Genomic DNA, 21,764 nt, shown 5'->3' on the forward strand with positions numbered 1-21,764 from the left:
TAGCTCCAGCCTCACAGGGGCTTTTGTCAGATTAAATAAATTAATGTGTGTAAAGCACTTAGCACCTTGTGAGCTGCTGTGATGGGCACCCCATCTTTCAGTCGTAGATAATGACGGGCCCTCCAACAACTGGGTATCTCAGAGCCAGAAATGATATGCCAGTGCTTGCCCAGCAGGCGAATCCCTCTCAAACTGATGGGCATCCGAACTCCCTGGGGTGCTTGTTTCAATGCTGATTCTTGGGCCCCATTCCCATGTGCGGAATCAGTAGGTCTGGGGCCCAGGAATCGGTCTTTTTATTGGTCTCCACAGATGGTGCTGACAAAGTCAAAGTTTATAACCCCACAGTGCAGTGTTTGCTCTTAGTCTTTGTAGTTAAACAGACCTGTGTTCAAGAACCTGTTTTTCCCCCTAAAGCTGTATAAATTTGAGCAAATAAAGCTTTCTTGCCTCCGTGTTCTCATGTATAAAAAGACTGCAATAACGCCCATTTCATAGTGTTATTTTACAAACTAGTGTCCATGAATACTTTGCAAAGTGCCTAGCACATAGCAGGTGTTCAGTAGAGTGTAGCTAAAATCCAAACAAAATGCAGCCTCCATCCCTCATTAGTCTGAATTGAAAATATTGCTATTATTAAGCCCAATTTGTGCTAATAAAGTTTCTGGTCTTTGAAACCTGAATTTATCTTTTTTAAGGTACAGTTCTTTAAGACTACCTTTTACTGCTTGAGAAAAACAGTTCAAATGAATTTATGTTGGTGGTAAAGTTTGCAGTCATAAACACACCTTTCTTCTTGGGTCCCCACAGAAGGGGAAACTCAGATGCTGTACCCCTGGGATCATATTTAGCTAGATATAAGAGATTAAGTACAAATGGAAAATTTTTCATTCCCCTTTCTGCTTTGTAAAGTATTTGACTTAACATTTTCTGTAGGAGGCAATTTTGGTTATTTTTACCTGCTTGATTGATGGCTGGCATGGAACTTGGGTTTAATTCTAGATTTCCGAGATGTCGAGCCTTACAGGAGCATTAACTCTTGTAGCCCAGGGAGGATGGGCCCAGTCATCCTTGGCCTTGGGAACCCCCTGGCTCAGGAACCCCCACCTAATAATGATGCCTGTGGGTCTCTCTCTCTCTGTCTGTGGCCCAGGTACCATTACTATGGCATTGCGGTGAAAGAAAACTCCCAATATTATGATGTGATGTATTCCAAGAAAGGAGCCGCCTGGGTGAGCGAGACGGGCAAGAAAGAAGTGAGCAAACAGACGGTGGCATATTCACCCCGGTCCAAACTTGGAACGCTGCTGCCGGAGTTTCCAAATGTCAAAGAGCTGAATCTGCCAGCCAGTCTGCCCGAGGAGAAGGTGACCACATCTGACGGGAGTGGGCTATTTCTCTCTTTCTTTTTCACACAATACACACACACACACACACAACACTTACACTTTAATTGCAAAATGGTGAGTTTGAAAATATAAAGCTAGAAATCTGAATGAAGTATGGACTTTAGTTGATAATGTATAATATCAGTATTAGTTCATTAGTCATGACAACTGTGCCATCCTAACATAAGGTGTTAACAGTAGCGGTAAATGGGTGCGAGGTATATGGGAAGTCCCTGTACTGCCTTCAAAACTTGGCTACAAACCTAATACTGCTCTAAAATAAAAAAAGTTTATCTACCTATCTACCTGCTTACCCACCGACGTACCACGCTTCTTACCCTTCTATGATGTTATACTTTCTCATTTCACGAAGGAAGGACCCCTCTCCTCTCGGTTGCTTTTTTATAGGATAAAGTTTATTTTCCCAGGTGCCGCAGAGGATATGGTGACATTATAGTCCCTCAGACAAAGAAGATTTTATAGGTATAGTGACCCAGATAGTTTGGGTCCATAGGGTGTTGGGAGGAAGTTACTGGAAACACACATTTGGGGACTTGCCCCTGGTGATCACGTCTCACACACCTCTCTTGCTGCAGCCCAGGCCTAGTAGGAGCTGAGCTTCTGTCCACAGATGGTGCTGGGAGCTGGGATGCAGCAGTGAATGAGACCTGCGTCCTGCTCTCAGTAAGCTCAGTCAAGCGGGCTGGATGCTTGTATGAGCAAACTAAGTGTATATTGGATACACACGTCTGTGTTCTGAAACAAAAAGGATATCTGTAAAGAATGCTTTTTAAATCTAAGAACCAGATAAACCTTTATTTTATCCCTCAAAAAAAATTTTTTTTTCTCAACAGACTTCCTGTAGCATGGCTTTAAAATTCTTGGATAAAGGGAGCTGGAGTTAAAATTCTTTTGCGAAGTCGATTCTAGAGAATTTCCAAATGTCTTTTTTGTGATTTGGGCAAAAGCACCTCTTCTTATAAATGCACACTGTGTTTTAACTTTCCAGTATCTCAGCTGATGATGAGAATTTAATACAGTAAGCCCCACTGAACGCGGCTGTGTGCCAGGCACGTAGTGCTAAATGCTGGATGCACAAGCATGAATAATATGCCATTTTATTTTCCCAGAGCTCACAGTTTCAGGGGGTGGAGAGTGGGGGCAGAGGCAGAGACCTGTGTGTTCCATGCCAAGGGTGAGTGAGTGCTCTGATGGAGAAACACACCCAGGTGCCCTGAGAGCCCAGAGGAGGGAGCTGAGGGTCAGAGAGCGTCACCCAATAACAGTGAGTGTCGCGGAGGTCCTTGCAGGATGGGTAGGTGTTAGGCGAACTTCATCCCCTCAACCAGGAAGAAATGACTTGAAAATTGAAATTCCAAGGGCAGTGGTAACGTGTATTAATGTGTGCCTTTATTGTTGATCCTTCCCCACCCCCCACAGGTTTCTACCTTTATTATGATGTACAGAACACACTGTCAGAGAATACTGGACACTGTGATAAGAGCCAACTTTGATGAGGTAGGTCAACAAGTGAGCTGTGAATACTCTGAATTAAAATATCGTGATAACACTGGCTCCTATGTCACACACTCCTACTAAGTGCCAGATCCGCACAGTGGTTCTAAGAACCAGGCACCATTATCCCATTTTACAGCTCTACTGCGTGGACAGCGGTTGGCATGGCCTTTTCCTTGATCCAACTAAGTGAGCCACATCCTGCCCGATTGGCTTACTAGGGAGACAGTGTTGCCAGGGTATCATTATACCCAGAATTATAGATTAAGGAAAACTTTCCTATACTTTGGATTTCATCTTTCCCCAAGGCTCGTCCGCTTTGGTGCATTTGGACCTGGTTACCCTCCATTCTCAAGGTCTGGTCTACATGTCCATCAAATCCCGCCAGTAGGGGACTGAAATAGATAATCCAGTAGACTTACTTTAAATAATCATTTTCAACCATTTGCCTCTGCTTATTTCACCACTCATGCTTGCAAACATTAAGAACTTCTTCCTTCTGTCTAATATTAAGTTTCCATTTGTTAAATGCCTTACATTGTTATGTAAGTAATCTGATTTCATCCCAACAATAGGAAGACATCTCTATCTCCACTGTATGAAAGATAATAACTCTCATATGTTTAGTCCTGAGCTCCAAATTCAATTGACTTGACATCTAACTTAACACGAGCAAATCAGAGCGCTCACTTTCTGCCCCAGATCTGTTTTCCAAGTCTTACATTACCACCACCATCCACCCAATTGCTCAAGCCATAAATCTTGATTCTTCTCTTTCTGTCCCCCTTCATGTCAGTCTGTCGGGAGGTCCTGTCGGCTCTACCTCCTGACATAAACACTGTCTGTCCATTTCACATCTAACTCCCAAGTATCAGCTCTCAAGCTTTACACTGTTCTCCCTCCGTCCTTTTTCTTCTCATCCGAGGAGCCAGGATCGCAGGACATTAAGTGATCTAAGATGCCAGAGGAGGAAGGGAGCTCCAAACTGAACAGTGCATCCTCTGCAAAGGGTCCTCCCGAGTCTGAGGACTGATCGGGGCTCCCTGTGCTTCTTGAACAGGCTTGAAACAGACAGATGCCTGCGAAAGACACTGATTTTCCACAGATTTATTTTAACATACACAGCCGCTGATCTTTTCCAGAATTTCTGCTAGAAATTGCTCATCCAAAAAAAAAAAAAAAAAGAGTAGGGCTTCTTGCAACGAAAGCTTAGAAAGGCAGGCAGATGAATTCAGAATCTAAGAAATCTTAGGAATCATCTAGGCAGATCTTCTTACCCTGAGTTGGAAGGACAGGGAGGGAGGTCTAGGACCCAGCCTGAGGCCGATGCCCAGGGACAAGCTGGGAGCAGGGGACAGTGGAAGGTCCGCTGGAAGGCAAGTACCTCATCCAAGAAATGTGGCCATCTCCAGGCCTAGCCAGGCCAACTGTTAGCCAGCAGGTGTCCCTTGACAAGTGAGCAGAGCCAGAATGGGGAGATTCTGGCTGGGTGATACTCAGAAACTCAGGCCAGGGTGAACTCAGATGCTTAAGACACTACAGTGATTCCTTGGGCCTTGAAGTGGTAGTGCCTCCATGATATGATATAGTGACCGTTAGTAAGCATCTACTGGGTGCTAAGTACTATGTATAATAAGTACTTTTTTAGGACTCTTTACCAAAACCTATGCAGGAAATACTACTTGTATTCCCATTTCACACATAAGGAAACTGAGGTGTAGAGATATCACACCCCTAGTTGGTAGTGGGGCCAGGATTGGAACCCTAAAGGGCAATCTTCACTCATCTGGATTTTCTTTGTTTTAGTTTTCAATCTGGAGGGAAACTTTGCAGTATTTTCACTGTCATGGAATTAACAGAACTGTGACTTGAGTTTCCCAATTTACAAATTTGACTTTATTCACCACTTTGATCATGTTTTTGGCGATTACCATTTTCCCCATAGGAAGTCGGGGGGCATGCTTTTCTCCCCGTTCGTCATCTCCCAGGCTTCCCATCCAGTGTGTATACTGGGAAGTCCAGGAAGGCTTTGGACGTCCCAGAAGTCTTCACCGAGGCTGAGCTCAGGCCACCAGGCTGGGGTCAGAGGAAAGCAAGACCCTGTCCCTCAGAGGAGCCTGAAGGGCGTCGCAGGCCACCAGGGAGGGACGGAAAGCTGGACAGCGGGCAGCAGTTCTAGGAGAAACATGGGTCTCAGGAATGGGGTAGAAGCCTGGTTACCATGTGAAGAACAAACCAGCCACAGGACTGACTTGTGGAAAGACAGGCAGACACGGGCTGGTGTCATCCATTCCCTGACTTGCTGTCTGGCTTTGGACAAATGTCTCTGCGACATGGGAGTAATAGTTCTCAGCTGTCGTAGTAGTAGTAGAAGCAATAAGTGAGAGAACCTATGCAAACTTCCTGGCATATACTAGGCACTCAATAAATAAAGCTAATGCCAATAATAGTACCACCTCCAAAGTGTGAGACTGGGGCACTAAATTATCTCCTGCATCTGATCAGGATGAATGTGGGGACACGGACGTGGATGATGCTATAGGTGGGGGTTCAAGAGTGCCCATCTGAGGGAGAAAGAGGGAGACAGTCCAAGAACCAAGTAGAACCCATGATAATTCACAAAAATTCAGTTATTCCCAAACTTCAAGATGAGCCACTCAGTTTTGGCTGAGGTCTAGATATTTTAAAGTCTAGATGTTTTGAAGTCTAGATATTAGTATATATACCAGGTACCCACCTTCCTTTTCTCTTCACGTCCTTTATCTCCCCTCTGCTCCCTACCCTCCTCTCTCCTGACCTCCAGCGCACACACTGAAAGATACAGGTGTAGGGGGGCCATCAGTGGGTCCTCTGCCTTGGACAGTCACTCCACCATTCCTTCATCAACAACACAGCTTGAGTTCCTGCCATCATCACATTAGTAATAATAACTCCATGCTTGAGAGCCTACTGTATTTCTGCTCTGTACTAGTGGTTGGGGTGGCAGTGCCCACATAGCTACTGCCTAGGCATCAACATCTAGCATCCCATAATGGCACCAACCGGCTGGGTCTCTTTGGGAAAACGGAGAAATTTGGGTATCAAGAGGCCTTTGCACTTTATCTAGTTTTCAGCGCACAAGTTTGACTCAGGAGACTTTTGTTTGTGGCACCTGTTCTCCTCCCTTTCCAGACGCATTCCCCTTACCAGCAACTCACACACCACCGTTCCCTTCCTTTCCAAAACACCCAGGGCCCCCGGTGCACCCAGCAAGCCCAAAGAATAGTGAGTTCTGATGCTCTGAGCTTTCAAAATGCAATATCCTCCCTTCCCTGCCTTAAACTTCTCCCAGACCACAATAAGCATGCAGAGCACAGTAGAGCCCAGGCTGCCAGGCCAAGTGGTTGTCCAGCAGTGGGCACGCCACACATATGGGCACGTGGAAGACATGGGACAGGAGGACCTCCCAGGGCCGCCTAAGCCACACTCGGCTGGGGTGGCCTCTGCCATGGCAGGGCAAGTAGATAACAGTGTGGCAGACTGGGTTGGCCCTGGCCGAGTCCCACGGCTTGGTTGCCAGGGCCCTGTGTAACCTCATGGCCCCTCTCCTCTCTGTGGGTCGACACAGGTTCAAAGTTTCCTTCTGCACTTTTGGCAAGGAATGCCGCCCCACATGCTGCCTGTGCTGGGCTCCTCCACGGTGGTGAACATTGTCGGCGTCTGTGACTCCATCCTCTACAAAGCGATCTCCGGGGTGTTGATGCCCACGGTGCTGCAGGCGTTACCTGACAGGTGGGTGCACTGCTCTCCCCGCCTCCCCTCACAGCGGGTCCCCAGCATTTACTGCTCCTGCTTCTCTTGTATTGAGTATAATCGTGCACTCTGTGGGGGCTTCCCTCGTCAAGACCATGACTATGGGACTTCTAAAAATAAAATTTCATATTCTTGACTCTAAATCAAAATGTTGACGTTTTGAACCATTTATAGGGTTCAAAATGCAAAAGGTCTAATATGGTGCAGACTGAAAAGTACCCCCACGCTTGTTCCCCAGGCATCCTGGTCTCCTTCCCAGAGCATCAGATACAACCATTTTCTTGGGGGTCTGTCCAAATCTGCTAGGCACACGTAACCAATGTACGTGCGTGTAATGCCCTTTTTCTCTTTCCTACTGAAACAGCGACACACTGTATATATTGTTCTTTGCTTAAAAAACAATCTTGGAGATGATGCCCCTCTAGGTGCACTCCCCACTGGGCTGCCCTCTGGACCAGCTGGACCACATCACAGGGTGTCCTTCCCACCCACACCCCTTCAGTCTGGGACCAGCCAGTGGGGGTGAGGTGGGGACCAGAGTAAAGCCAGGACATTAACGGTCTGCCTCCCTCTCTGTGAGGTCAGCTCAGGCTGGCCATGTCCCTCCACAGGGCTCTGCTGCCTTCCGGGTGGTCCTTTGGACACAGAGGTAGAGGAGAGCCCGCTGCCCCTGACCCCAGGTTAAAGCAATCTCCCGATGGGTTCCTCTAGGCCTGTCTTCACCTTTATGATGTGTCCCTTGTCAAAAAACTCTCCTCTTTCTAGTGGCATCTGTTTGCTGTCGAGACTGTTACAGAGTATAGCACATCAGTCTATAAAGAAGTTTTTTTTTCTTGTTTTACACCTGCATACTGTTTTCCTGTATTGAATTTAATCAGTTGTCTGGACGTTTCAGTCTTGTCCTACTACAAACAATGCTGTCACAAATGATGCGTTACGTACATGCTTTTACCTGGTAGAGTGCATTCGTTTCTTAGGATGATACTAACAATATGGCACAAACTGGGTGGCTTAAAACAACAGAAATGTGTTCCCTGACAGTTCCGAAGGCCAGGAGTCTGAAATCCAGGTGTTGGCAGGTTTGGTTCCTTCCAGAGACTTTGAGGGAGGATTTGTTCCAGGCCTCTCTCCCAGCTCCTGGTGGTTGCTGCCAATCCTTTGTGTTCCTCAGCTGGTCACTGCCTCCCTCTGGTCTCTGCCTCCATCTTCACAGTGACTCCCACTCTGTGTCCCACTGTCTCTTGTGAGGACATTTATCATCGACTGTAAGGCCCACCCAGTTAATCCAAGCTCTCATCCCAAGATCCTTAATTTAATCACACCTACAAAGGCCCTTTTACCAAATAAGTTTACCTTCACTGGTTCTAGGTGAACATATTTGGAGGGGTGGGGATGGGCGGGGAATCACCATTCACCCTGTTACTTGGAATGTATGTGCAAGATAAATTCCTAGAAGGCCGACTTCCTAGTTCACAGGACATGTGACTCAAACTTTTCTCAGTAAACTTTTAATTTGCATTTCTCTTATTATGGATGGAATTGAATATCTCTTCACATCTTTCAGAGTGACTTCTATTTTCTTTCCCGTGAACTCTCTGTTCTTAGCCTTTGACTGTCTTTCTGTCTGGTGGTTGATATTTATCTCATTGATTTTTTAGGAGCTCATTATTTATTAGGGATAGTAATCATTTATCTATAATAAGGGTTAAAAATAGTTTTTTCTTGTTCTTTTGTCTTTGCCGTACAGAAAATATATTTGTGCAGTTGAGTTTATCCTTGTTTTCATGGCTTCTGGGTTTTGTATCAGAGTTTTAACAGTCTTTCCTCCTCTACCATAATTATCCCATGGTTTTTGTTTGGGGTTTTGTTTTTTGTTTGTTTGTTTGTTTGTTTCATATAAGGAATCTGGAAGCTTCCCATCCCTTTTCCCTTAAGGTCTAAAATCGTTTAAATAGCATTGAAATTATTTGCTCTTGAAGATGACATATACTTAATTCCCCTTTGAAGGCGTCTGGGCCTGGTGTTTTGTGGGGGTAAATTTTTGAAATGTTTCTTCTTTTTTCCTATAGTAAATATAATTTACCAAAAGTTACCTTCTCTGCGGTAACTTTTGGTAAATTATATTTTCCTATAAATTATCCTTTTCTTCCAGATCTTTAAATGTATTTACTTAGGGTGGAGCAAAGTGGGTGTGGGTTTGTAGACTCACTGAACTTCTTGTGTCTGTGATTATTTCTGCTTTCCTACATTTTAGTTTGTGTAGTTGTGTTTTCTGACATTTCTTTGTAATTAGGTTACCTAATTTTATTTTTTCAAGGAACCAGCTCTTGGATATACTTATTGGTGCTATTATTATTTCCTTTTTCTGGTATATTAATATCTGCTTTTATTTTATTAACGCATTCCTTTGCCTTTCTTAAGTTGACTCTGTTATTCATTTCCTGAATACTTATTTACTGAGTGCCTCCTATGTGTCTGGTCCAGTTCTAGAGCTTGAGTTACGTAAGTGACTCCCCCACCAAAAAAAGAATTAACTAAAAAAATAGATGCTTGATTTATTTGCTTTTTTTAACTTTATTATTTTTTTCATTTCTCAATTATAGTTGACATTCAGTATTATATTAGTTTCAGGTGTACAGTGTAGTGATTAGGCATTTTTATAATTTATGAAGTGATCCCCCGATGAGTCTAGTACCCACCTGGCACCGTACATAGTTATTACCCTATTATTGACTATATTCCCTATACTTGCAACCCCACGCCTATTTGGTAGCTACCAATTTGCACTTCTTTATCCCTTCACCTCTTTCACCCAACTCTCCAATCCCCATCCCATCTGGTAACCATCAGTTTGTTCTCTGTATCTATGAGTCTGTTTCTGTTTGTTTTTGTTTGTTTGTTTTGTTCTTTAGAGTCCACATATAAATGAGATCATATGGTATTTATCTCTCTCCATCTGACTTATTTCACTTAGCATGACACCCTCTAGGTCCATTCATGTTGTCACAAATAGTAAGATTTCATTCCTTTTTATGGCCAAGTAATATTTCATTGTATAAATGTACCACATCTTCTTTATCCAGTCATCTATTGATGGGCACTTAGGTTGCTTCCATATCTTGGCTATTGTAAATAATGCTGCAGTGAACATGGGGGTGCATCTATCTTTTCAAATTAGTGTTTTGGATTTCTTTGGATAAATACCAAAAGTAGAATTGCTGGATCAGAAGATAGTTGTGTAGTTGAATTTCTCCTTGTTTTTATGGCTTCCTTCTGGGTTTTGTATTGTAGTTTTTTTTGTTTGTTTTTTAAGATTTTATTGGGGAAGGGGAACAGGACTTTTTATTGGGGAACAGTGTGTACTTCCAGGACTTTTTCCAAGTCAAGATGTTGTCCTTTCAATCTTAGTTGTGGAGGGTGCAGCTCAGCTCCAGGTGCAGTTGCCATCGCTAGTTGCAGAGGGCACAACCCACCATCCCTTGCAGGAGTCGAACCGGCAGCCTTGTGGTTGAGAGCCCACTGGCCCATGTGGGAATCGAACCGGCAGCCTTTGGAGTTAGGAGCATGGAGCTCCAACCGTCTGAGCCACTGGGCTGGCCCCTGTATTGTAGTTTTAAACATCTTCCCCCCTCTAATTATAAAGTCATTTTCCCAATGGGTTTTTTTTTCTTTCATAAAAGGAAATTTGGCCTTTAGCAATTTGTTTAAAAAAATTGAGCTGACTTCTTTTTACCTAGTTGTGGGGATGTCCCTCCTTTCCTCCCTCTGGCACAGATGAGTCAGTTCTCAAGTCGTTGTCTCTTTGAAGACACCTGTCTTTTCATGAATTCCAGGCTAGGTGGTGTGACCTCAGCTCCCTGATGGGTTAAAGAAAAGTTATAATTTTGTAGATTATCTGGCTTTTTGTTGTGATAGTAGGAGTGATGCTCTTTCCAATTTTCCACATCTAGGTAGAACAAAAACTCACCTTAATAGGCTAACAAAGGTTACCTCTAGGTGGAATTATGGACAAATTTTAGTCTCACGCTTTTCTGCATTTTTGAAGTGTTCTACATTAAGACTGAATTTGTTATAATCATATGTATATGCATATACATATGCAAAATTATATATAATATATGTAATATAGGTGTATGTATACACAATATATGTGTGTGTATATTCCTTTAAGCTTTGTGTTATTAAATGCTTTCTTGTGCATTGATCACGTGAACTAGATAATAGCTAAATCGCTACCTTCATTTTACTAAAATGGTATCTCACGAGGGATCAGTAAAATCATACACACCTTTATAAGAGAGCTTCACATACTTCTAATACTGCTTAATAGGTGTTACACACACAAGGCATTTACAGTTTATTATAAAGCAGTTTGTGGAGTGAAATGTGAATCCCAGTCTTTCTGCTCTCTGATTGCCTTGTATTTTATAGATGTGAAAGTTAAAGCTTAAGAGCGGAAATAACTTATCCACCTTCACCTGTAAATAAATGAAATACCCAGGAGTCAAATATTCATTCATTCATTAAACAAATGTTCATTGATTATCTCACTGTGCTAGGTCCTAGAATATATCATTAAAGAAGAGAGACATGCTCCCTGCCCTCATTGAGCTTATATGCTGCCAGAAGAGACAATTGTTTAAAATTACATAGTTAATTAAATACCAAAGTGATCTTTGGTTTGTAAACCCAGTGCCTTTTCCATTAACTCAGGAAGACAAAGTTATTTAAAAGACCAACTATCATTGGACAGTTGACTTTTCAGTGTTATACATTTATTCATCCTAAAACTTGTTTGAGTGCCTTGTGCCAGGCCCTGTGCTGGGCCAGAGGTGGAAATGAGAATCAGCTCTAGAGGTTCTCACAACCCAGGCAGGCCCAGGCCAGGGCACAGCGCCCAGCTCAGACCCACCCAGCCCTTCCTTTCCAATTCTGCAAAGCATATTGAAATAGGCTTTCTGGTGAATATGTGACAATATGATAGAGATAACCATGAATCACACACTGTTATTTATAAGAAAGATAGATCATTCTCAAACTTGGGCTTTTTACCTCTTGTGACTCCCCAAGAGATCTTTGCACCATGGTTATTTTGACGATTGGTGGAGTAGAAGAAAGTGGGTTGGGGGCGGGAGGTGGAGGGGCTGGGCAAGGCGGATAAGATATCGACAAAGCAAAGAGAAGACTGAGGTACTAAAGCAATAGCAATGCCCCTGACACAAATGCAGCAGAAGGCCCTGGTCTGGAGACAGGAGTCACAAGGCAGCTAAAGTGCGTGCACGGTGGGGGTGGGTATATTCATTATCTGCGGCTGCTGTAAAATGACAGTGTGAGCCCAGGCTTTGCGGCTGGACAGATCTGGGCTTGAATCTTGGCTCTTCCACTTACTTGCTGCATCTCCTTGGGCAAATAAAATAATTTCTCTGAGCCTTGATTTCTCACCTCTCTGCGGGGACCAGCAATAGTACCTACTTGCTAGTGATGATTAAGTAAGAAAATACTCGTATGTGTGAAGTGGTTAGTGCTTGTCACCTTGCTGTCATTAAAAGGTAGCTGCTATTCTCGCAGCTGTTGCTGTTGTACCAGCATCACTGTTGGAGGTCATTCAGGGAGTCACAAGTGAGAACTGGAGATGCAGGAGGAGGACTGAAGCTGGACCCACAAATGTGGGAGCCAGCTGCACCAAAGGGAGGAGAAGGCGTGTCCACAGAAGTGCAGGGCAGACCCTGGGAGTGCCAGCCTGGGGCGTGAGATGGAGGAGGGAGCGTCGAGGATGGAGATGAGGATAAGTCAGCAGAGCAAAACGTCCAGCTGCAGGGTGGTCACCATCAAGGGAAAGCAGATCGAGAAGCGGGGTGATGGTCAGTATCATCTAATGACGCAAGGAGGAGGGGCAGGCTGGGAGGCAGCTCGAAGACCGGGCGACCCAGAGGCCAGCTCCTCACCTGCTCGTTCGACACTGAGCAGAACAGCCTGAATGTCCTATGCACAGCTGGTCTGGAGTTCTGGAGACCTCTGCTCCAGAAATGTAAAAGTGAGTGTAGGTGGTGACTGAAGCTGTGGGCATGGAGAAGCTATCCCGGGAAGGAAGGAAGTGCAATAAGAGAGGGCCCAGGACTGGAAGACATAATGGCGAGATAGAAGGGGCTGAGCTTTGTGACTGAGGTTGAGTAGCCAGAAGACAGAGGGGTCACAAATACCGAGGGAAACAAATGTTTCCAAGAGGAGGAAGGGCTAGCAAAGCCAAATGCTCCCAAGGTGTCAGGCGAGATGAGAACTAAAATGAGTGCATGGGGTTTGTGTCATGGATGGAGGTTACTGCCTGGGTGGCAGCTGTTCAGATTGAAAAACAGGAATGAGGTCAGGAGTGAATGGGAGGTGAAGAAAAGGAGATGGAGAGATTAGACAACTCCTTGAAGAAGAATGTGAAGTGGAAGAAAGAGGGTGTTAGCTTGAGGAGTGAGGAAATAACAGGGTTTTGGTATTTAAGGTGAGCCATTCTTGAATGCATTTAAATGATGAGAGGGATGGTTCAGGAGAGAGAGAAAGGTGGAATCTGCAGGAGAAGGGGCATGGAAGGTTCCTGAGAAGGAAGGAGGGGATGAGATAAGGGATTGGCTCCTTGATTCGATCCAGGAAGCTGGGGGGGCGGGGGAGGAGAGAGATGAGTGATGGGCGTTGCAGAAAGCTGATGAAGCTCTTCCTTTGCAGTTGTTTTCCCTGAGAAGTAGGAGGCGATGCCACCTGCTTGCTGGTGGAGAAGGGGGAGCTGGGGAATTGGAGGTGTGAGGATCATGGAGAAGGACGGAATTTGTCATGGAAAAGGGAAGAATGTGTGAGCAGAGAAACATGGTAGGGTTGCCAGCAAGGTAGGAGTTGGCGATCATGGTCTGACAGGAGAGTCAGTGGGAGACGGAGCCGGGGCTGGGTCGGCAGTGTTGGTGGCAGGCCAGGGTGGTGTGGTGTCAGCATGGGGAGAGGTCCCTGTGGCTGGCACGATGAAGGAGAACTTCGTGGAGGACACTGGACCTAGGGCTATGAGCTGATGATTCTGATGGTGACACCCTGAAAATGGCTCAATATCTTCTCAGCTCCAAATTCCCATCTCATATTATAACTTATTGCCCCCCTCAACCTCGCACTCCTCTAACCCCCTCTCACCTGCTGCCCCCAAACAGTCCTTGACTCTCCAATCTGATATGGTTTCAAGGTCCGTGTCAGGGTTGTTTGCCAGTTTAAAAACACACTGTTGCTTTCCAGTTTGTGGCAAGCAGGAGGCAGTTTGGTAAGCCTGGGCCCAGGCTGGGCAGGCAGGGGGGGTAGTATGTTGTCAGGGTTCCTGTCCAACCGTATGGCTCGGACAAGAGTGGACAGCATGAGGGGAAGAGGCCAATTACAAATCGGCACTCTCAGGCCCACTGCCACCTCTTCACCCCTCACCACCATGAAGGATGCTCACAGACAGTGCTCTGGATGCCACCAAGCCTTTCGGTGGGTTTTCCCCACACTGGTGCATGCCGCGTCTTCCTGTTGACCGGCGCTGGCACCAGATTACGTTCTATTGGTGCTTTTCTCAGACCCACCAGCTCTCCACCGGGCTCAGGCTGCCAGCCCTGTCTCTGAAGTTGCTGCTACGAGTGGCATCTATTGGTTGCAGCCAAAACCTGATTAGGGGAAATAAGACCCTGCAGGGCCTGTTGGAAGGACCAGGTAGCACACGAGGTGCTGAAATGTGGCATTTCTCTTTCTAGCTTAACTCAGGTGATCCGGAAGTTTGCCAAGCAGCTGGATGAATGGCTGAAAGTGGCTCTCCACGACCTCCCAGAAAATTTGCGAAACATCAAGTTTGAACGTGAGTACTGAGTCTGAGAGCAGAGGGAAAAGGAGAACAATGTTTTAGTGCCAAACGTCTTACATGGGTTGTTAATAAAATAATAACAATAGCTACCATTTACTGTTTGTTACTATAAAGCACCAAGTATTATGCCGAGTGCTTTTCCATACGTTAACTTATTTAATCCTCACAAAATGTTCACTACAGGTGGCACACCTCTTTTTATAGGAAAGGAAACAGGCTTAGAGAGGTAGTAAGTGGCAGAGGCAGGTCGTGTGCTCCCAGGGCTGTCTGTCTGTCGACCCCAAAATTTCTGCTCATCCCTGCCATACGCTTTGTCTCATTTAATCCTCATGTCACCTCGATTATGTAGGAAACAGTATCCCTGTTCTACAGATGAGGCTCCAAGAGGCAAAGAAATTTCCCCAAAGCTACACAGCTGGTAATTAGGGACCAGGAGTCAAACTCCAGTCTGTCTGAGCCCCAAACTCAGATTTCCCCAAAGCTTCTGCCACAAAATGGTGGTAGCAGGAGACCGAAAACAGCTCTGGGGCTTCCCTATTTAATTCCCTGTCTAATGAGAAAGCCAAATTAATATTTCTCATACAGGGATTGGGACTGTGACTCTTTTCTCCACTGAGCATCACCATTCATTCCTCAGCATTAGTGTTGAGTGAGAAAACTGGGCCTCTTTCTGTCTCCATGTGTCTGTAGTTGTGGGAAGACTCGCGTGCTATTAAACAAAGATGAAATGATTTTTAAGCAAAACAAAGTTGTGAGATATATGTCTCTTAAAGCCCCATTTGAATACAGCTTGCCATTCTTGCCCGAAATCGTGCCTGCGAGGAAAATGAAGGAGATCAAATTACCCTCTCTCCACAGGCGAAGGGAACCCTTTCAGTGGCTCTGAGGCTGCCTGCGGCGCCCATCACCTATTGATAAAGCCCGCTTTATTTCACGGCTCTCAGTTCTTTTCTTTTCACGAGCACTAAATTCCACATCACAAAGTTAAAGAAAAAGTAATTAAGGAGACGGATTAACGATTGATCGGCCTGGAAAATTAGAAGTTCATCTGTCCCCTCCACCCCCCTTTCCTCCACCCCACGCCCTGTTTTTCAAACCAAGCTGGCTCGGAGTACAAATTACAATAATCCCAGGGACGTTTCTGACTGTTTCTTGACCAGTTCAGAAATTAATGAGAAGAATGCCCGCACCCGTTTTAATTCTGCTGGCAAAACAAACCTGTTGAAAGTTGGCAGAGAGGAGATTTCCTGGACTTTCGACCTGTGGGTACCTGGGGACACCTGCTCTTCCCAGGGAGCCTGGGGCGCACCTCAAGAACGTGCAGGGAGTGGAAACACACGCCACTCCGAACGACTCTGTGAAAATGAAGACCTTGGGCAGGCATGTGGCATGTCTGCTTCGAAATCCACAGATACAAGATCAGCCCACTTCCCACCATCAGCCAATCTGTCTGCGCAGGAAACAGGATCCATCACCAAAACACACAAATGGGTCACGGAGCTCATTTGATGAAACTGACAGATTATGAACGCAGAGCCCCGTTCAAGGTGCAGCCCAGGGCTTTCTTCTCCGAGCAACGCAGGCACCACACACCACTGCGGCTGGATGAGGTCTTCCTCTTAGCTAGACTACTTTGTAAAGGGCCTCCTTCAAAGCTTCCACTTGATTCCTGCAGTCATTTGTGGGGAGAAGTGATTGAGCCTGCAATGAGCGAAATGAAAGACAAGTAAATAATTGCTTTTACTCACGGTTGATTGACACCACAGTTTCTCACATCTGCCCAGGGTGGCGTATGAGAGACTTTGAAATATGTACCCCAAATATCACCATTTTAGGAAATCGTTGTCTGAATGGGAGACCAGAGACTCAAATGCAGGGTTTTGCCAGTGGGCGCCTAAAATGGGGTAGAACATTGAGATGAATTTAGGCAAATAAAAAGGCTACTTTTTTAAATCTGCCTGTGGAAAATCCAAAGAAGGACCATAAAGCCTGCAAATATTTCACACTAACTCTTTTCTTCTTGCAGTGTCCAGAAGGTTTTCCCAAATTCTGAGACGGCAAACATCACTAAATCATCTTTGCCAGGTATGTGTCCTGTGTTGCATGTTCTAGTAACTACTGCTAAGTCCTTGCAAAAGAGGGCAAATCCACAAAACTACCCCCCAGAGGTTCTGTGGGGGGGTGGCTGTGTAACAGTACACGCTCACTATTATGTTTAATGTCTACAAATAAGGAATAAAAACATTAGCCAATCACTAAGTAATTTCAACTAGTATGCAGCATAACTGCTGATATCACTTGCCCCTTAACCTTTCAGATATGGTCTAGCTCTACAAGCGTGTGTTTCCCTTGAATAAATCGGGATTTCTCAGCCACATTTTGGGCTGGATAATTCTTTGTTGTTGCGAGTTGTTTTGTGCATTGTAAATGCTTAGTAGCATCCTGGGCCTCTACCCACTAGATGCCAGTAGTACCCCCATCCCCCAAGTACCACCTGAATTGTGACAGTCGGGAATGTCTAGACACTGCCAAGTGTAGCCTGGGGACACAATATCGCCCACCCCCACCGCTGTGAACACTGAGATCAGTGATTCAAACAGATAAAGAGGATGAGTTGTTTGTGTCATCCAAAAGAGTTTAAAGCCACAAAGTATATTAAATATTTACCCAATTTTGTTTTTCCAGATTTCTGTTCTATTTAACACAAAAATGGACATATCCTTAATATACAAAAGCAAAAATAGCAAAAGTTTATCCAGTAAAAAGTAGAAGATCCCCCTATAATTCCCGAGTTGTCACTTGATGGCATAAAGCTTGGCATTTTTAATTTTGCACCTTAAGGAAGGGACTCTAAGTCTGCCCGTTAGCATTCATTAAAATATCAGTGATCCTAAAATAGAAGGGCAAACCAGCGGCCACAGGTCAAATCTGGCCCTCAGATGTGTGGGCTTATTTTTGTTTGATTTGCATATGTTCAATTTTTTTTAATTTTTAATTTTTTTTTTTTTTTTTTTTTACTTACTAACAACTGAAACTGGTAGAGGACAGTTAAACACCCACATTTTCTAATGAGAAAAAATGTGAAGAGCTGGCAGCCCAGAGCGACTTTTCCCCAGGGCGGTAATGACCTGGATGGACCGAGCGTCTCTCCATCAGGCACGGTCCTCATTACCCCCATTTTTCTTACGCCTGGCCCACCTCACTCGTGTGTCCCAGCTCGAAGTGCCGGTCTTGGGTCGTATCAGGAACTAGAAATGGTTTTGATGCCTCGCTCTGGGGCTCTAGACAGTTTAGAAAGGCCTTGGACCCTGTAATGCACGTGCAGGTAAAAGCACCCACACCCATGCCTACAAGCACCTGCTTACATGCTCTCTCTATCTCTCTCTTTCTCTTTCTCTCTCTCTCTCTTTCTCTCACTCTCTCTCTCTCTCTTACAGACACACACACACACCCAATCCACTTCCCACACACACAGTATGTAATATAATCAGCAAATGCTACCTTTCCATCTTCACTAGGCAGCTATCAGACACATTCCTGGATCAGCCAAGGAACTGGGGTTAGTGCTGGAATGAAACACCGTGGAATGTCTTAGTATCCCAGCGAGCTTTCCTAAACACACACAAGGCAACTCAGACTACAGCCCCCAGTCAAAATCTCACCCCTAAACACTTAAACCCAAGATCTAAATACCCAATCCCTTCCAGGAAGACTAAGCAAGCAACTTGGCACTCACATCTCAGCCGTCATTCCACAAAATCTTTTGAGTGCCTACTGTGTGCCAGACGCTAGGCGTGCTTAGTGGTATTTGCCCTCAGAAGAAAAAAAAAAAGTAAACCAAAAAATGATTAAATATGATATATGTTATGAAGGAAACAGAATGGAAATAGAGAATAATGGGGCACGCAGGTCCTCTTTAGATAGCGTGGTTAGAGAATGTCTCTCCGTGGGAGTGACATGTAAGTTGGAGCATACCTAATGGAAAGGTTGCCGGGGCAGGGGCAGGGTGAGAGAAGAATGTTCCAGCCAGCGGGAACATCACGTGCAAAGGTCCTGAGGTGTCAGTGCAGTCACTGCAAAGAGAACAACCTGAGTGACAGTAGCCTCCTTTATGGAGCTCTTACTCCCTGAACTGTGCACTTTTCCAACAATTTCTCAAGAAACCCTCAGCAGCACCCCCTCCATAAGAGGTAGAAGGGACTGTGACAGCTGCATTTTATAGCACAGAAAATTGAGGGTAATCTACTGGCTGCCCCACGTCAATCAGCTGATCAAGGGCAGGATTTGAACTAGGTACATTTGAATCCAGAATCCCAGACCTTTACATTTAGTTGTTTTCATTCTCATTAGCGACGGACGCAACTCACATGTTCAGATATCCTAGGCCTCTGCCCTTCAAAGAATTCTAACAATGACTTAAGTAAGATTTTACTTGTGCCAAGATAGTCTGGGTGTAAAAGGCACTGTCAGTCTTTACCTTTGCCTGGAAATTCACAATCATTAGGAGACACATAATGTCCATGTGCATTTGAGATCTTTTTTTCTTTCTCTTTTTTTTTTTTCATTTTACTAAAGACTTTTTTGAAAATATGTAAGCAAAGGAAATAATTCTGGAAATGTTTTTCTTTGCTTTTATCAGTATTGTTTCAGCTTGGTGGTTCCAAGTATTTTTGTTCCAAGTGTTGTTCCACTTTGCAAACTTAAGTTCTACTAATGAGGGTTTGCTGAGGAAACCACAGCTTAAATACACACACACACACACACACACACACGCACACGCACACACACACACACACACACCCATAAACTACCAAGTCATAAGGTATGGTTTCCCTTTTCCTCCATCTCAATTATTTATATTTGTTTTAATCATTATAGTTCTGTAAAAAGCAAAAACAGAAAGCTAGACTGTGAACTGCTTCAGAATGCATTTAAAGGAAAATATACACAGTAAATTACTGGGGTTAAAGCTCTCATAGGCCCAGGGGCTGCAGGACCATCCCTAGATCTGGGCGTGTCACTTCTCTGGCACTAGAGACACACAGATTATTAAGCGCGGAGAAGGCTGACAGATCTCTGGGCCGCATCCCATTGACCCACGGGGTCAAGACCAAAGGGGCTGGGGACAGCAGGGCTTGGTGTGGCCCGGCCACCTCGAGGTAGTTTTGCATAGAGAAGGGAGATAGATGTGAGAGAGCTGCAAGAGAAAGCAGTGCACGGATCTACTGAGTTGTGGACTCACCTCCTCATTTCCTGAAACTGAGTTTCCCTGAATTTCAAAGTACTTTGCAAAATACCATTGGCACATTCATTGAAAAGGCTTAAATGAAGTGAAGGGTTTGAACCTAACAACCCATGAGCTAATGAGTTGATTGGACTGGATTCCAGGCATCGCGAACAGTGATCCACAGTGCAGACATCACCTTCCAGATGCTGGAAGACTGGAGGAATGTGGACCTCAACAGCATCACCAAGCAAACCCTTTACACCATGGAGGACTCTCGCGATGAGCACCGGAAACTCATCATCCAGTGTAAGATGTCCCACCAGGGGTTGTTGTCTTTTCGACTTGTTGAAAAAAGGAAGGAAGAAAAACTATCTTGGGAAATATTTAAGTGGCATTCCCACCCTGGGCTTCCCCGTAGGATCCGCTCCCTTTTGTTGTTCCTGTTTAATGGGTCAGCCCAGATGTGTTTCACTAATTGATTTAAGAAGACATGTGTCAAGATTTGGGGGGGGAAATGGTTCCTGGTGCCACTGGGCAGCACGGAGCCATGCGAAAAGCCCCACAGGTGACCCTCGATGCCACGCACAGTTCCATAGGTGGCATGAAAAAAGAGAGAATAAAAGCTTGTCGCCTCTTTGTGTATGTCAGCCTGGAGTCTGGAGTCAGCTGGATAAGCTGCCAGTTTTTCAGTGAGGGTCACATGAGTCAACCCACCTATTGGCAGGGGAAACTTTGGATCGTATTAAATGTTTGAGAAGGGGCTGGATAGTGATTTACTTCTGTGAATATATCTTCATGTCTCTGTGCTCAAAGACTGGGAATACTGCTCCAAATATGGTCCCGATGCAGTCGGCTTATTCTGGCAGCAGAGGACATGAGCGGGCCAGACAACATCGTTAGCATATCTATGCTGTTTCCCAAAGGCCCGGCACAGCTTGCTGCCCAGGGTCCTCAGCCCGGGGACGCTGGACCGGGTCCTTGGCGTCTTCCTTACTTTGCTCAGCCTTCCTTTCTCATGCCTCTGGGGAGAAGGAGCAGGAGGGTGGGAAGGATGTCAACTCTCCTCCCATCAGCTCTCCGCAAGGTTGGTGCTTAGGGTATCTGGAGGTGGGAGGATATGGCAGCTGCCACACGCTCACCTTCTGAATGGGGTGAGGCCCAAGATCCTAACAGTGACATTGTTCCGGAAGCTGTAGAGTGACTGTCCCCCCGAGAAGAGGGGCCTTTTCTTCTGAGAGCCTCCAGCCTCTCCGATTTCCAATATATGCCTTCTACACTGTTGTCTTGAGGGAAAGCTATCTCCAGCCTGTCTAAGCATGTGGTGGTTATAAACAATGTTCCCTAAGGTGTTCCTATGAGAGACTTCTTTCCCATTTCAAAACCCTTTTCAAAAGTAAGTGGAGCGGCTGAAACGTTGCACCATGTGGACCTTCCATGGAGCTTCTGTTCTCATCCACCCCAGAGCTCCTGTCAGGAACTTATTTCTTCCTCCGTGCAGCCCCCAGCCTGCTTTCCCCTGTTAAGAATTTTGGAGATCGTCACTAAAATAATATTTCAGCGTATAGACTGCTTAGTTAGTCTGTGCCAGGTCCCCTGTCAAACCCACCGCATGCAGGATCTCATTTAATCTCCACATCGACGACCTGAGGAAGAGTCTTTACAGATGAGAAAACTCGGCCTCAGAGTCGGCGAACCTCCCCCCAAGTCCGGTCTCAGCTTTACCACCATGCTCTAGTGCTGTCACTTTGCACAGTAGCAGAGGAGACAACATTAACAAGATATGGGCACACTTCAGAGGTTCCGGGATCTTCCCAAGTTCTTGCAGTCATGCTTCCTGTTCTGTTTTTTCCTACTCCTTGCTAGCAGGCCAATGAAAAGCATGGCTGGTGAGCACTAACAGCACTAGCTGTACTGGGATGGCTGGGTCCCCAGGGCCTCCTACCCGCCAGGCGTGGAGGAGGTGCCTGTAATGTCTGTGCAGGAC

The 21,764-nt window shown here is 45.3% G+C and overlaps 1 protein-coding gene across 6 annotated transcripts in view; it reads left to right on the forward strand.

Moving 5' to 3' along the window:
- RFX4 (regulatory factor X4) overlaps positions 1-21,764 on the forward strand; it is a 137,401-nt gene that overhangs the window by 76,127 nt on the left and 39,510 nt on the right. For all 6 annotated transcript variants that reach the window (XM_074326253.1, XM_019728443.2, XM_019728445.2 and 3 more), the window contains 6 exons: positions 1,154-1,367; positions 2,829-2,906; positions 6,511-6,674; positions 14,447-14,547; positions 16,580-16,638; positions 19,942-20,086. In XM_074326253.1, coding sequence (XP_074182354.1) covers positions 1,154-1,367; positions 2,829-2,906; positions 6,511-6,674; positions 14,447-14,547; positions 16,580-16,638; positions 19,942-20,086 — 761 coding nt within the window. The remainder of the gene's footprint in view (positions 1-1,153; positions 1,368-2,828; positions 2,907-6,510; positions 6,675-14,446; positions 14,548-16,579; positions 16,639-19,941; positions 20,087-21,764) is intronic.

The sequence above is a fragment of the Rhinolophus sinicus genome, linkage group LG02 (assembly GCF_036562045.2).
Source record: "Rhinolophus sinicus isolate RSC01 linkage group LG02, ASM3656204v1, whole genome shotgun sequence".
NCBI classification, from domain to species: Eukaryota; Metazoa; Chordata; class Mammalia; order Chiroptera; family Rhinolophidae; genus Rhinolophus; species Rhinolophus sinicus.